General features: G+C 36.6%; 1 protein-coding gene across 1 annotated transcript in view; it reads left to right on the top strand.

Annotated features, from left to right (window-relative positions):
• The first annotated feature begins 5,399 nt into the window (after positions 1–5,399).
• IL23R (interleukin 23 receptor) overlaps positions 5,400–15,746 on the top strand; it is a 67,183-nt gene continuing 56,836 nt past the window's right edge. Inside the window, exons 1-3 of the mRNA XM_043876033.1 lie at positions 5,400–5,503; positions 6,592–6,663; positions 9,916–10,212. Of these exons, the coding sequence (XP_043731968.1) occupies positions 6,594–6,663; positions 9,916–10,212 (367 nt within the window). The 5' untranslated portion in view covers positions 5,400–5,503; positions 6,592–6,593. The remainder of the gene's footprint in view (positions 5,504–6,591; positions 6,664–9,915; positions 10,213–15,746) is intronic.

The raw sequence follows: 15,746 nt of genomic DNA, 5'->3' as shown, positions 1-15,746 counted from the left end.
TCTGAGCCACTGGGGAAGACTATTTCTAAGCATAACCCTTGTTATTTGCTTAAGGAAAAAGAAGCCCTCCCGTTTTATCTTATATTTGTGTTGCAGTTTCTACAGGCCCTCTTCTATCATCTTGGATCTACTGGTGACTGCCCAAGGAGGAGGGTGGATATGTGTCTTTCCCCAGGCAGTCACTGAGGAGGGATCCAGTCACACTTGAGGCCCTATAGTAAGATAAGCCCTCTCAAATGGGGATACCTGTTTTCCACCCATGTGTAGAGAAAGACTGGGCTATACCACTGTATCCTAGCTACCAACAATTATGCAGATATGTACAAATATCTGCCCTGAGCATATCCATGAATTAGGGGCTTCTCTGACTTCATCGTGTAGCTGTTGTCATCTTCTCTCCTTCAAAAACAGTTCATCCCACCAACCATCAATCTCCCCACCCTTTCATGATATTGATTACCTTATTCCATACAGAACTTCTAGATTATTATGGCACAAATTTTAAGCCTCCCAAATCAGGTCTACCTAATGAGATTTGCATATTTAGTGGTACCTTCAAAGGGATGCCTTAGGAGCTTTACACATGATAATATTCAGAGGTTCTCCCCTACTAAAGCCACTTCAAAGAAATGTAATAATCAAAGTAGAAATAGTGTACCTGCGATGCAAGCACAAATTCAAGACTTCCCTAGTTTTCTTCTCTAATGAGATTATCTGCTTTAAGCCAGGCCCATTTAAAAATGCTGGGACTGCCATATCACTTCCCTGTATAGAGGTGGTAGGTTTTCCACCTCTAATCAGAGTTGGAGAGTCACTAAGTTCCCATTTCAAGGGTCAATAGTCCATTCCTCGCTCTTCTCATTTCCCCATATATGTCATCTGAGTTCTGAGGCAAGATAGATTCCTCTAGGCCTCCTCCCTACTGGGTAGATCAGTGTTGCTAGGCAACAGCTTAACATTTCAGGTCTTGGTCCAGATGTACTTCTTAAACTGGAAGATCCTAACCAATCCACTTCAAGGAGTTCCTTCTATTAATAGTGGTCAGTTTATGACAATGTTTGTTGCCAATGCACAGAAAAACTGGAGATATTTTCAATCCACAATAGGCAGGTAAATTTATAGAAAAGCACAACTGCATAAGGACTATGTAGTTCCCTTCTGTTTTGAAATTCCCTAAAGTATACTTTTTTAAGTTGGAAAAAATCCAAATATTGCATAATGTATTTACCCTGTAATGTAACTCAAAATATACTTACTAATTTAATATGCTGCTTTCAAGATCATACATTTTACACTCAATATCCTTTTCCTACCTTATCCAACAACCATTCCAAACTTTTACCAAATGCTACAGAAAAACTTGAAATTGTGCGATATTTAGTAAATAAACCAGATTTATTACTTGTGGGCTTATAAGACAGTGAAAAGATACCTTCCAAAATAGAAAAATTTTGAAAGTAAAATATTGTGTATAATTACCTATATGTGTGGGTGTGTGTGCTCAGTGGTGTCTGATTCTTTGGAACCCATAGATGCTAGCCCGCCAGGCTCTTCTGTCCATGGAATTTTCCAGGCAAGAACACTGGAATGGGTTGCCATTCCTTCTCCAGGGGATCTTCCTGGCCCAGGAATCAAACTGGCATCTCCTGCATTGGCAGATGGATTTTTTACCACTGAGCCACCTGGGAAGCCCCAAGTCTATTTAGTACTAAATTTTTCACATTTTGTGATTTTCTTTTTTGGTGATTTCACTATTTAACATGGCCCCCAAATACAGTCCTAAAGTATTGTCTAGTGCTCCGAAATGCAAGAAGTCTGCAATGTACATTAAAAAGAACATCCATGTTAGGTAAGCTTTGTTCAGGTTTGAATTATAGGGCTGTTGACCCTGAGTTCGATGTTAGCTAGTCAACAATATAGATTGTCTTTAAACAGAAACACACATTAGGCAAGACTATATACTGATCCAGTGATGAAAATATATAAGCAGAGGCTAAAAAGACAAAAATAAAAAGAAAAAATTATTAAAGCAATTAATGAATTGGATTTCACTAAAATCAAAAACTTCTTTCAAAAGATATTGGTAAGAAAATGAAAAAAATAAGCCACAGACTAGGACAAAACACATGTCCAGGAAAGGGCTAGTTTTCAAACCATGTAAAGATTCTCAAAACTCAATAATAAGAAAAACAATAAACCAATATAAATGGGCTAAAGATTTGAACCTGGAGTAGGAAATGGCAACGCACTCCAATATTCTTGCCTGGGGAAATCCCATGGACAGAGGAGCCTGGCAGGCTACACCATTGAGTCACAAAAGGCCAGACACAGCTTAGTGACTAAACAACAAAAACAACAGAGATTTGAATGGATTGTTCACCAAAGATATGCATGGAAAATATCTGAAGAGTGGGTTGAGAACCACCACCAGCCCCCATTAAAATAAATAAGTGGATACTGACTTGCAGTGAGCATCCATCAATCTCATCCCCACTGTCCAAATTCCTGAAATACTAGATGATGTCCTCTCCCTTATTTTCTATTCTAACTCACTTCAATCTTCTTTCTACCTTCATTTCTTTTCTGAAACTCTTCTCAGGGGGAACTGACTATTGTCAAATTCAACACTGCCTTTTAGTTCCTATCATATTTAATCTCTGACCTTTTGACACTTGTCATGCACTTCTTCCTGTATCTCTTCTGTACTTTGGTCAAGATTTTATGGTTTTGGCCTCCTACTCCTTTCCCTTATCTCTCTGGATGTTCTCTCTGAATTCTCTTTTTCTAATTTTACTTTTAATACTACTGACATGCTGAAATCTTCTAAATTTAGATCTCCAGCTCAAACTTCTCTCTCAAGTTTACCAGTGTCTCTAACAGCCTACTAGACAGTCTTCTCTGAACATGCTGGAAGGCCCTTCAAATCAAGTATGATCAGAACCAAATTGACTACTTTCCCACCCTCACGCCTCCTTTTGTGTGTTCAGTTAATACTGTTATCTCCTGAGTCAACAAAACGGCCACCAGAGTCACGCCTTGTACTCCTGAATTCTTAGCCCCACACAGGTTGTTCATTGTACAACTCCTGTTGAGTGGGACTCCCTGGAGCCCTCACATGTGTTTCCACCTCTCAGTTCTCACTGCCTTTGCTTTGCCTTAGGTCTTCATCAGCCTTGGCTCTTCCATAGCCTCCTAACTGGATTCTTTATCCTCATTCAATTCCCCATGCAGTAATTAGAAATATCTTTCTAAGATCCAACTTGATTATGTATTTCTCTGCCTAACAATCTTTGTTATCTCTGACACTTTCAGATAAAGGAAGTTGGGGTTTTGTTGTTGTTGTTGTTTGGTTTCTTTCAGCTGTGTAGCCTGACGAGCATGACAAATAGATGAGGCAATAATGGAAACAGTGACAGACTTTATTTTCTTGGGCTCCAAAATCACTGTGGACAGTGACTGCAGCCATGAAATTAAAAGATGCTTGCTTCTTAGAAGAAAACTATGAAAAACCTAGACAGCATATTAAAAAGCAGAGACATTACTTTGCCTACAAAGGTCCATAGAGTCAAAGCTATGTTTTTTTCCAGTAGTCAAGTATGGATGTGAGAGTTGGATCATAAAGAAGGCTGAGCACTGAAGAATGGATGCTTTCGAACTGTGGTGCTGGAGAAGATTCTTGAGCGTCCCCTGGAGGGCAAGAGCAAACTAGTCGACCCTAAGGGAAATAAACACTGAATATTCATTGGAAGGACTGATGTTGAAGTTGAAGCTCTAATATTTTGGCCACCTGATGCGAAGAGTCACTCATTGGAAAAGACCCAGATGCTGGGAAAGATTGAGGGCAGGAGTAGAAAGGGGCAACAGAGGATGAAGTGGTTGGATGGCATCAGCAACTCAGTGGACATAAGTTTGAGCAAAACTCCTGGAGACAGTGAAGGACAGGAAGGCCTGGCGTGCTGCAGGCCATGAGGTTGCAAAGATTTGGACACAACTGAGCAACTGAACAATAGCCTGACCAGCAATAGTCAGGTGGTGATGTACACCTGAGTGCGTGGAGGACAGACAAGAATACAAAGCCCATTATATTCTGCCACTGATCTAATTTTCTAGCTCAAATCCTTCAGCCTACAGAAACAACTTGCCAGTCCCAAACCATTGTTCTTGGCATGTTAAATGTTTTCCCATACCCTTCTTCATAGTTTAGAAAATTGTTACTAGTCATTAAAACCCAGTTAACAGTCAAAGACACTCTTATTCATGTATTCTGGTGGTCTCCAGCCCTGACTACTCATTATAATCACCAGGAGAGGTTTTTTTAAAATACTGATGCTCAACTTCCACTTACAGAAATTCTGATTTCATTGGGTACAATAATTTTGAGCATAGGAATGTTTAAACGTTTCCCCAGAATATTCTAATGTGCTAGATACTAAAGATGCAAAAAACTAAAAAGACAACATGGAGTTTCTGACTTCAAGAAATTCACTGTGGAGGAAATGAGGAAATGGAGGAAATGTAAACCGTCATTTATGATAGAAAGCCGAATGAAGAGTGAAAAGATATTTGTGTAGAACAAATAAGGAGGTGAGAAGAAAAGGTGTGCCACAAGGTCTCCTGGTGATGCTTGCTAGAAACCAACCAAATAATTGATTTTTTTTTTAAAATTTGGTCTTAGGATCCTGTTAGGGCTTTCCTGGTGGCTCAACTGGTATAGAATCTGCCTGCAACATGGGAGACTTGGGTTCGATCCCCGGGTTGGGAAGATCTCCTGGAGAAGGGAAAGGCTACCCACTCCAGTGTTCTGGCCTGGAGAATTCCATGGACTGTATAGTCCATGAGGTTGCAAACAGTTGGACACAACTGAACGACTTTCACTTTAGGATCCTGTTAAACCATGAATAAATAGTTTAAAGCCACTGATCTATAATTTTATTATTATAAACAATACAATATATAAAGCAGCTGTTCTGTAGTTAATCATTATTATATCTTTAATGCCCCAAACAATACCTGGCACATATGAGATGCTCAAAAATGCTTGTTAAATAAATGAATGGTCAATAGTAGCTTTTAAACTTTCTTTTCTTAAGAAATGGATTTATAGTGGATATCAATGTTGGTTGCAAATTAAAACTAAGCATTGTATCTTTGGTGTCAAAGATTTTGAAAGATTAAACATAAACATGCGTTCTACTTCTTGGATGAGATTATTTCAAATTAAGGTGAGGAAAAAAAAAGTACTGACAAAGCAGTTCACTTTCAGTAATCTGGGTTTTCCCAAATAGTGACATAAGAGCCAGTCATTTTGAGTTGGACGGTTTTGAGTTCCTCTTCAAGAATCTGAAATGTAGGTCGGAGCTTTGCAGATATTTCCATTTGCCTCATCACTGAAAACCTGAAGCGATCGTTGACAGGCAGGCAGTGAGGAAAGAAGACATGACGCAGATACGAGGGTAGCAGCCTGGCTCTGAGGTGGAATTATGTGCTTCAAACAGATCGTAAGGTAAAGAGATAATGATCTCTGAATACTCAAAAACGGCTATATTTCCTTTTGGAAATCCACGGGCCAAGTTGTCTTCTCTTATTAGTTTGTATGATATTTCATACAGAGTTACTGAGAGAAGCTGAATCTGTAATATTATCTAATATCATATCGCTTTAAATGATATTATTGTGTATATTCTATTAGATGAGTAGTTAACTCCTAACTAGGAATATTTCAGGGTTTGTTTTGCCTATCATTTACAAAGAGGAGATCTACTATTGTTAACAAATCATGAAAGGGATCTTTATATTCATAAATCATTTGGGACCTCAGTTTTTAAAAATGAAATATTGTGTGCCATTTGATGAGTTATGAGTTTTTGTTGTTTTATATGAAAGGCTCAGGTTTAATTAAACAGATAAAAATAACTGAATAATGCTGATTATTGAATACCTTAATTATTTAATAATGCATGTAACTGTTTAACTGAATAATGTAACTCCAGATGTAAACTAATGGCAATATTGTTTGGAATTTCTAGAATGTGTTTCTTTTGAACTCTCTGCAGATAAAGGGGATTTCTAACTGGTGATAACACATAAGGTTTTGTCTCATTTCCTGTTTCTTCATTTTGAATGCTTTTCTTTTCTGGAAATTCTGACCTTTTTGGCTTTTCCTGAAAGACTAATATTTCTGGAGCTTGATAGACATGTGAACCTGGTCAGGAGAAGGATTGAGGATCATGAGTTAGAGCAGAAAGAGATTTCTGATGAGAGAGACAACATCAGGAGAAATTATATTTTATCAAGGGTCAGAATGTCCTATGAAGGTAATTCATACTGATATTTGAAGGGTATAAAATTCCATTCTTTTGCTTTACTCCTCCACCTTATTATACCTCCTCACACCCAGTGACTCTTCTTTGCCCTGTTTCCTTCTCCCTTCCCATCCTTCCTTCCTTCATTCCTTTCTTCCTAATTAAAGTTTCTCATCAAAAACAACTGTTAGAAAAAAATGTTATGCCTTTTAGTGTTTTATTAAATATTACAGTTTAAACATTTTTCATATTTTTCTAGACAGCGACAAAGAGTTTTTTCTGCTTTCAGGCATGAATCAGGTCACAATTCATTGGGACGTGGCAATAGCTCTCTACATATTCTTCAGCTGGTGTCATGGAGGTATAGTATTTTGAGTACCTATTGCTATTTTTTATTCAAATAAAATACTGAATGTTTATTATGTTAATGACATTATGCTTGAATCTCTGAAGAATAAAAATTATTATTTTGGGACAAATTATATGCACATAAAATTATGTGGAATGAAATACGAGTCCAACCTCCCTCCTAATGCAGGATTCCTTTATCAAGCATCGTGACAGAGGTCTAATTCTTATATCAAAATTTCCATGAAGCGGTCTAATTCTAATATCAACATTTCCACAAAGGAGTTTATTATTTTGGTCTGGCATAATCTGTCTTTGAATATTTTAAACTTATATAACTCATCAAACATTTGAATTTTATTCAGTTCCACAAACAATTTATTGATGGTTACTCTGTGTTAGGTGCTATGCTAAGCCTTGTCTTCCTCACAACAACTTTGTGCAGTAGTATTATGTGCTATTATTATTCTTATTTTGTAATTCACACAAACAGTTGGCATTATGACAAAGGCATACACAGCTTTTAAGAGTCCAGGTGGGAGATCATCAGAAGTTCAGGCAGGACAACCATTGGCTCTTGAGAGTTTCTACTGGGGGCATAGCATCCTGGACAGGTGAGAGGGACTCATTTACTAGGAGAGAAGCAACACCAAGGGCTTCCCATGTGGCTCAGTGGTGAAAGAATTTGCCTGTCGATGCAGGAGATGCAGGAGATGCCTGTTCAATCCCTTGGCAGGGAAGATCCCCTGAAGAAGGCCATGACAACCCACTCCAGTATTCTTGCCTGGAGAATCCCATGGACGGAGGAGCCTGGCAGGCTACAGTCCATAGAGTTCCAAAGAGTCGTACACGACTGAATGACTGCGCATGCATGCAAACACAAGCAACATCAAGGGAGGGTTTTAGATCTTGAAGGAAGCTTTGCAAATCATGCAACTTGCTCAGAATAGTGACAAAAGCAAAACTATCTTTTGTAGGTTGGGACAAAGTTATATTAGACATAGAGAAGTAGCCCCACCATGAGAACTAGAATCCCTCCATCAGGGTATCAGACACTTCCAGAGTCAGACCAACAGTATCCAAGAAGGTTTCATAGAAATAAGAGATCATTTACTTTTTCCAGCTTCTGGAAATATGCGAATGATAAGTCAGACTTCTGTTTATACATGGAATTCTCCAGGCAAGAATACTGGAGTGAGTAGTCATTCCCTTCTCAAGGGGATCTTCCCGATCCAGGGTTCAAACTCAGGTCTCCTGCATTGCAGGCAGATTCTTTATCATCTGAGCCACCAGGGAAGCCCATTTATACATCTAAGTGATTAATATGAAGCATAGAGAAATAAGACAAGCCCATATGATTGATATGGCATTAGAGACTTTCCAGTTGTTCATTAGAAATTATTTTATATATTATTACCCAATCTGCTGTAATACTTTTACTATCTTTTCCAAATTTTCTACTAGAGTGATATTTTACTCCTTTTAAATAACTTTGCTGAAATGAAAAAAATAAACACTATGTTTAGCATTTTTCTGACCAACCCTCCCTAAATTAACATATTTTGTATGACTTATTTTAACATATTAAAAAAAGAAATTAACATACTTTTGTATGACTTACTCTTACATAATCCAAGTTGACTCCTGCTGATTAATGATTTCTTTTTCTATGCACTGAAAAATCATCGACTTACTAATTCATTCCCAAATGTTGTGAAGCTCAGCAGTCCAGTGTTTCTGGGGTTCTTTTTTATTCTATTTTTTAAAACCAAGACAACATTTATCCAAATTTGAAGTCTTCTGACATTTTTAATATTTTCTGTGTATTCTTAAACACTACTCACAAAGGTTTCATGATAGTATTCACATATTTTTTAAGGTGTTGAAGAAACAGTTTGTCTGAACTTGAATTGTTGAACTTCTTTAAAACAGTAGGGGCTTCCCAGATGGCACTAGTGGTAAAGAACGCCTGCCAATGCTGGATACATAAGAGATGTGGGTTTGATCCCTGGGTTGGGAAGATCGCCCAGAGGAGGGCAAGGCAAACTACTCCAGTATTCTTGCCTGGAGATATCTATGGACAGAGGAGCCTGGCAGGCTACAGTCCATGGGGTCACAAAGAGTTAGACACGACTAAAGTGACTCAGCATGGCAAAGCAGTCAGATGCTTTCTTAAAACTTCTTTTCATGTCTTTGGCTTCAATTTCCTATTGATAATGATGAATTATTTTTATCATTACTTCAACATTTAATACTTCAACATTTAAATATTTATAATTTATATGTGAATGCAAACTACATAAATGGACATATTCAATTACATTTACATCATAAAAGTTAATTTTTAAGCTTTGAATTCTAAAGAAAAGGACTTTTAAAATTAAATACTTGCCTTTAATTATCACTTTGATAAGGTTTTAAGATATTCTAATGCTTAGGATTTAGAATATTTAGAAAAAGCCTACAATGAATTTTCCTTGATGTGAATTTAATTGATATTGCATTACATTGTCATTTGATTTCATGAAAATGCCTTTATTGTCTTTTGGCTATAAAAATAATACATTATTATATAATTTTAAAACACAGAAATATGCAATTAAAAATAAAAATGAACAGAGATTATCAATGATAATATCTTCGTGTATCTTTAATTCATTCATCTATTCTTAACATTGAGTCTATATTAAATATTTTGTTTTGCAACTTGCTTTTCAACTTAAAAATATATTCTGAACATTTGCCCATATTTTTAAATTAATGATGAATTTTAAGTGGTGGTCAAGCAATAAATTTTTGCAACTAGTAAGAGTATGATTTCAATCATTAAACTCATAATTTTCTAATAAAAGTAGCCCTTATCTATAAAAGAAGGAAAGACTGAGTAGCTGAAGAATGGGGTTTGGATTCTCCCCTACCAATTGTTACTTCTAATGTTACCTTTGAAACATAAGGTAGCCTCAAAATGCCTCATTCCTCACCTTTAAAATAGAAGAGCTAATTATATTTGCACTTTAGACTGCTAGAGAAGCTGAAAAGCTGAAAGCTGACTCCAGGCTTGTGTCATGCTGTCTAACATCGACAGAACGTGGTAAAAACACACTGATAAGCTAAGCAATTAAAGGATACACTGAGTCCTAAAACTCTTTTCCAATGGAAATTATTCTGTTAGTCAAAAACAATTTTAAATGCAAAGCATATTTTTCTGAATATCTGGTTTTAATGTTCTACATGGAATTAATTATTTTACCTATTTGTTTTCCAGGGATTACAAATATAAACTGCTCTGGACACATCTGGGTAGAACCTGCCACAATTTTTAAGATGGGTATGAATATCTCTATATATTGCCAAGCAGCAATTAAGAACTGCCAACCAAGGAAACTTTATTTTTATAAAAATGGCTTCAAAGAAAGATTTCATATCACAAGAATCAATAAAACAACAGCTCGCCTTTGGTATAACAACTTTGTGGAGCCACAAGCCTTTGTGTACTGTACTGCTGAGTGTTCCAGGTATTCTTCAGAGACACTGATATGTGGAAAAGACATTTCTTCTGGATGTAAGTGTTGGGGTGCCTTCAAAAGCCAAGTGAAAGTTAGCCTGACAATTAACTGGTAACTACCAATATTGTCTAAAAATGGAGGCAAATTAATATACTTCACTTCTTATATTAGTTTAATGTAGATATTGCAAATTTGAATGTCTCCAGGAGCCAGGCTGGTGAAATGTTGCATTAAGAAGCTGGTGGGATCTGTGCAGAGCGAAAAACACATAGATAGTTTACTGAGCACAGACAGTGTCCAGCTTCAGCATCTCTGTGGGTCCAGTATTCTTAGATCTTTTGGTTCTTCCAAAGAAGATGGAATTGTAAATTTTCAGTGTGAATTCTACAAACTTTTCAATGTTGCCAACATATTCAAAATACAATTTTTTAACACTAGCCTGGCCGAACACAGTTTTTTTAGGTATGTGAAAGGCAGCACCCTCAGATTTTCATTGTATTTTTATTTTCAACTGTTTTTCATTTAACATTGTTTTCCAAACTAATATCAACCTTGAAGCAGATTCCATTGAGAAATTTTGAGGCTAAGATTTCGGAAGGAAAAAACAGTTGCAATACTAGCTTTGTATCTCTGCTATATTTCTTACCAGCTGTGTGACTTCAGGAAAGTTGCTTAACCAGTCTGTGCCTCAATTCCATGTCTGTAAAATGAGGCTAAGTATATTGGTCATGATAAACATCAAATTTCAATAACTTATTTAAAAGTGTATTATATACTTTAAACTACAATATTAATGTGCCTTAGCCCTTTTAAATGGAACCTTTTGATAAAACATCCGATTTTGATACAATTCCCTGCTCCTAATGTCACTGCCCCAACTGTGAATCATTGTGTTTGTTACTATAATTATTAAGAAAAAAAATGAATTGTTAATTTTAAAAATATTTGCTAAATTCAATGTGTGTTCATAGTATCCTGAAGGTGTTTAAGTTACTATAGTAATATGGGCTGGCTTGTATAATTATATACTTAATTCTTGGTTCTACTATTACAAAAGAAAAATCAGTAAGTTCAGTACTGTTTTAATCTAGATTTTCATTCCCTACAGCACCTGGGGCCATTTTCAGTGAAAGATAGAGGGCTTTGGATCTTTGCTACGCTCCCTTTCTCCATACTTTTGAGAATCCAATCTGAGTTCTTCCTCATCTCCAGTCCTCACCTAGACAGACCAAGTCCACCTGGCCATCTATATCTGTCCCTAGAGGGGGTGTCTGAGAAGAAGGAGGCTTTTTTGTTCCAAAGTAAGGCCATTGTCCTGCTGGGCACCTGACCTCCTTGCTTCAAGAGAGAAGAGCTGTAGGAAGTAGCAGAGGTGAATTGAGGAAGAAAATTAGTAGGTTTTGGAGTTAAAGAAAAAATTTAGGCCTTAAAATAATAATAACATGCTAAACTTGCCCTAAATTGTGGGAACTGAAACCACAAGTAGACATCTTATCTGATGTCTGAGGACTTCTTAGCTTGTCCACATCCTCAGGAAACAAAAGTAACCCTTCTTGCTTAATTACATTCCTATTTATCCTTGATGGCTGGGGGGTGGGTTGTTGAGAGAATATGTCATCGGAGGACAAATGAGCAACTGTCATGGTTGTGGGGAAAGGTTAGTGTTAATTTTAAGCCAGAGGAAGGAAGGAGGTAGAAGTGTGGCCTCCTTCCCCCTGTTGCCGTGTGAGTGACCAGTGATGCCCAGCCACTCTCCAGCGTTGGCTGAGGCCTTCTGCCCCCAAACACAACCCCCAGGCTCTGTTCAGGGCCAGGGAATGGCCTTTTCTCCCCTTCTTGGACCACACATTAGAAGCACTTACATTTTCTGCGGACAGATGCTTAGAAAGAACATTACCCTTTCCACTTGTTTACTCTGTGATTTTGGAACTTTTTACATAGATCTCTGGTTATGAGTGTGAAAGTGTAACTGCCATGTAAGAATTTACCCAAAGCCCTGGATTCAAGAAGCCCCATGTTCTTGGGCTCTACATTCTTAGCAAACAAAACTTCCTATTGAAGTAGGTCAAGTAAAGGTTTTTGAGGGTTTTTGTGGTATTCTAGAAATCACACTGCTTTCACTGGATCACTTTGATTACAGGATACTCTTCCTGTGAGTTTTACCATGTCAACTTATCATCACTGTTCTGAACAAAATGATTATGTGTATTTCTTTAGACTGGAGAAAAATCATACAAAGCAAAGAGAAGATAAAGGAGTCGTTGCTTTCCTAAAAAGATATCCAAACATTAAAAGTTCCATACTTTGATGTGTAATTTGTGAAATACAAACTATTATCACAGTTTCATTTTTAGCCATAATCTTAGACTTCTTAGATTGTTATCTGTAAGTGTACACACCTCATGTAAAGTATTCTATCAGAGTCACACCAGTCATGGGATAAAACACTTTAAGATTTCTCTATTCCTTTAAAAACACCAAATTAAACTAGTCATGAAACAGTCATATTTCCACTGAATCATTAAAAAGTTTAAATATATCTAACTTGAATTTTAATCATCTTTGATCTCTACTTATCATCTGATGAAAGTAGACTTATTATCCAATAAAAGGCCCTGAAAAGTTGTCTTTAACATTGCTACTCAGTCTTATTAATGACACAGTAGGCCAGTCTGCGTACTCTTTGGGTAAGGAATTATGGAGAGATCTTTGCCAGAAGCATTGTCTTTCCTTTCATTTTAAATTCTCCTTATTATCATTTTATTAATCAAACCAATCAAGCCATGAAATACACTTTACTTAGTGGTTAGTATGCACCAAAAATGTGTTAAATGATAGCAATTCAGAGAAGAGGGGATCACAGACTCTGCTGTTTCAAGAAGCTGTCAGTTGAAAACGATCCTTGGCTAAACTTTGAATTAATAACAAACATGGCTTGTGACTAGTAAGGGACCCAGTAGGAGGGGAGACATGTAATGGGTAGGAGACAGCAGAATATTCTCTGGTATCTGACTCTACAGCAGGTTTTTACCCATGGACATTTAATAACCTGGCAGGTAAAGAATCTGCTTGCAATGCAGGAGACACAGGAGATGCAGGTTCAATCCCTGGATTGGGAAGATACCTGGAGAAGGAAATGACAATCCATTCTAGTATTCTTGCCCAGGAATCCCATGGACAGAGGAACCTGGAGGGCTACAGTCCAATGGGGTTGCTAAGAGTCCAATGTGACTGAGTGACTAAGCACACACAATGGAATCTAAAAACAATTTGGTCTTATTTTATATCTATATTCACATTCCCATCTTTACATAGCTTCATATTAACAAATAGCATGTTTATTTGCACATAAATGTTTAATCTATTTGATCTTTTACAAAGTTAATTAGTTATCAGACATAACCCTGAGCATTCACTTCAGAGAAAATGCTGTGGAATAACATAGCCCAAAAGACTGACAGTTGTCTTTTATGATGGCCAAATCAAAAATACTCTGAAACTAGAGGGAAAAAATAACTTCAGCACAAATCACTGAAGGACCCCAAGTCAATCAATATCCAAAATGATTTAAATTTATGTTTCTACACCTACCTCCTTTAAGGCTCAAGTAAAACTTAAAGATTTATTTTATCTTACTTGGAGTCCAATTTCTCCCCCACTGTAGTTTGACACTACAACTCATCAAAATGTTTTAAAGCACTTTAGTGTGTTCTTACTGTTTGAAAATATGTTTTTAAATCATTAAATCAAATTGCATTCATGTAGAACATCTTTAAAATCTTGGACCAACAAAAAAGAAATACCCATCATTTCTATAATCTCATAATCTTACTACTAGCAGACTCCATCTTTAATAATTTGGAATATATCTTTCTAGTTTCAGTCTCTTTCTCTGTGTGTGTGTCTCTGTCTCTTTTCTCTGTTTCTCTCTTTCTCTCTCTCTCTCTCTCTCTACCCCTTTATCTCTCTGTCTCTCAAATGAGACCACTATAATATACTATTCTGTAACTTATTTTTTCATTTTATCATATGGCCTTTACTTATTTAATTAAACATATTTTGAGTTGCTTCCAAGGCTAGATACTTATATTGTCTTCAATAACTTTGTTTTTGGTTGTATTTTAGGAGTGTATTTTGGAATATTAAGCTGGTTTCCACTTCTTCCATTATTATGAACAACACTTTAAGAGGCAAACCCTTTTAGCCAAATATTTTTGTGTATCTATGAACATTTTAGTAAGGATGCATTCCTAGATGTAAAATTGCTGGGTTGTAAGATATTACTCCTCCTTTTACAGATTATGATATGTATAGTGCTCTCCATAAAGGTTGTTCTAATTTACATTTCTACCAGAAGTGTGTTAGAGGATTTCCTTGAGTCCATTTCAACACTATGGATTACCATTTTTCAAAATCCTTGCCAATTTGATAGCTCTAAATGACATCTATTATTGGTTCAGTTTGCAAAGAAGATAAATTTTTTCCATATATGTATTTCTTATTTTATAAGTAGTATTCTTGGTAGATGATTTACAGATGAAGTGCAGGAATATATCTATATTTAAGCTAACTCTTTGGGTATAACTTCAGGTGCATAAATGTCTGTATTTTTATTCGTTCTGAGGCCCCATCCTTTTTCTTTTTTCCTTAATGGGACAGAATTATTGGTTTATTTTTTTGTTTGTTTAATTTTTATTTTATAGTTGATTAACAATGTTGTATTAGTTTCATCCTTTCATTTTTCATATCATTTTTTGAGTAATCAGTTTCCCAGGCAGTATTTCAAAAGTAGGTACACGCTGAGAGAGCCACCCCTAAAAAGTGATCATATGGTAAATGCTCAGTATTTCCATACTTCTTTTTTGATCTTGATTCTTAACTGGATGATGTATCTGAAAATTCCAGATGCAGTTCTATATTTTTTGGGGTTTCATAGGCTTCAGAGGCTCTAAGGGCTCCAACAGAACTGTCTCATCTTTTCTCATCTCTTGGGTTTTGTTTTCCCCTGTGCTGTCTTCATTCTCAAATAGACTGTTTCACTATGACAGCAAGATGGTCATCAACAGCCCATAGCTTACATGACACTCAGAGATAGTAAATTAAGGCAGGGAGAAAGCAGATCTTTTACAATAGCCCCAGAAAAAGTTCCTTGGATAATTCTGATTGGTTCATCTTGGGTCATGGGTTCATTCCCAATGGAAATACTTGATCAGACTAGGTCAAGTGCACAGTTCTGCGTGTCAAGGCACGCTCCTTGGCACAGGGGTGAAGTGGGGATGAGGTTAGGAATGAGGAAGATGTCAATTCTCAAAAGGAATCATGGTGGCAGACAAAAATTAACAATATTCTCCAAAATTTGGTCATTCAGAGAAAGAGTTGAAGGCATGGGAGAAGGGAGGAAAAAAAACTAGAGATAGAATTCTGTGAATGCCTAAGAATTTTTAATCTTTCTTTATTGTAGTGAAATGTACTTTTTAAATGATTCTTCAGTGCACAGTTCTGTGAATGCCAGTGATGTACATACACATTGACATCATTGTGCAACCATCACCCCCATCCACTTCCAGTACTTTTTTCATCTTGCAAAACT

The sequence above is a fragment of the Cervus elaphus genome, chromosome 20 (genome assembly GCF_910594005.1).
Source record: "Cervus elaphus chromosome 20, mCerEla1.1, whole genome shotgun sequence".
Lineage (NCBI taxonomy): Eukaryota > Metazoa > Chordata > Mammalia > Artiodactyla > Cervidae > Cervus > Cervus elaphus.
Note: the sequence above shows the minus strand (reverse complement) of the source record. Positions and strands in the feature narration are given on the sequence as shown.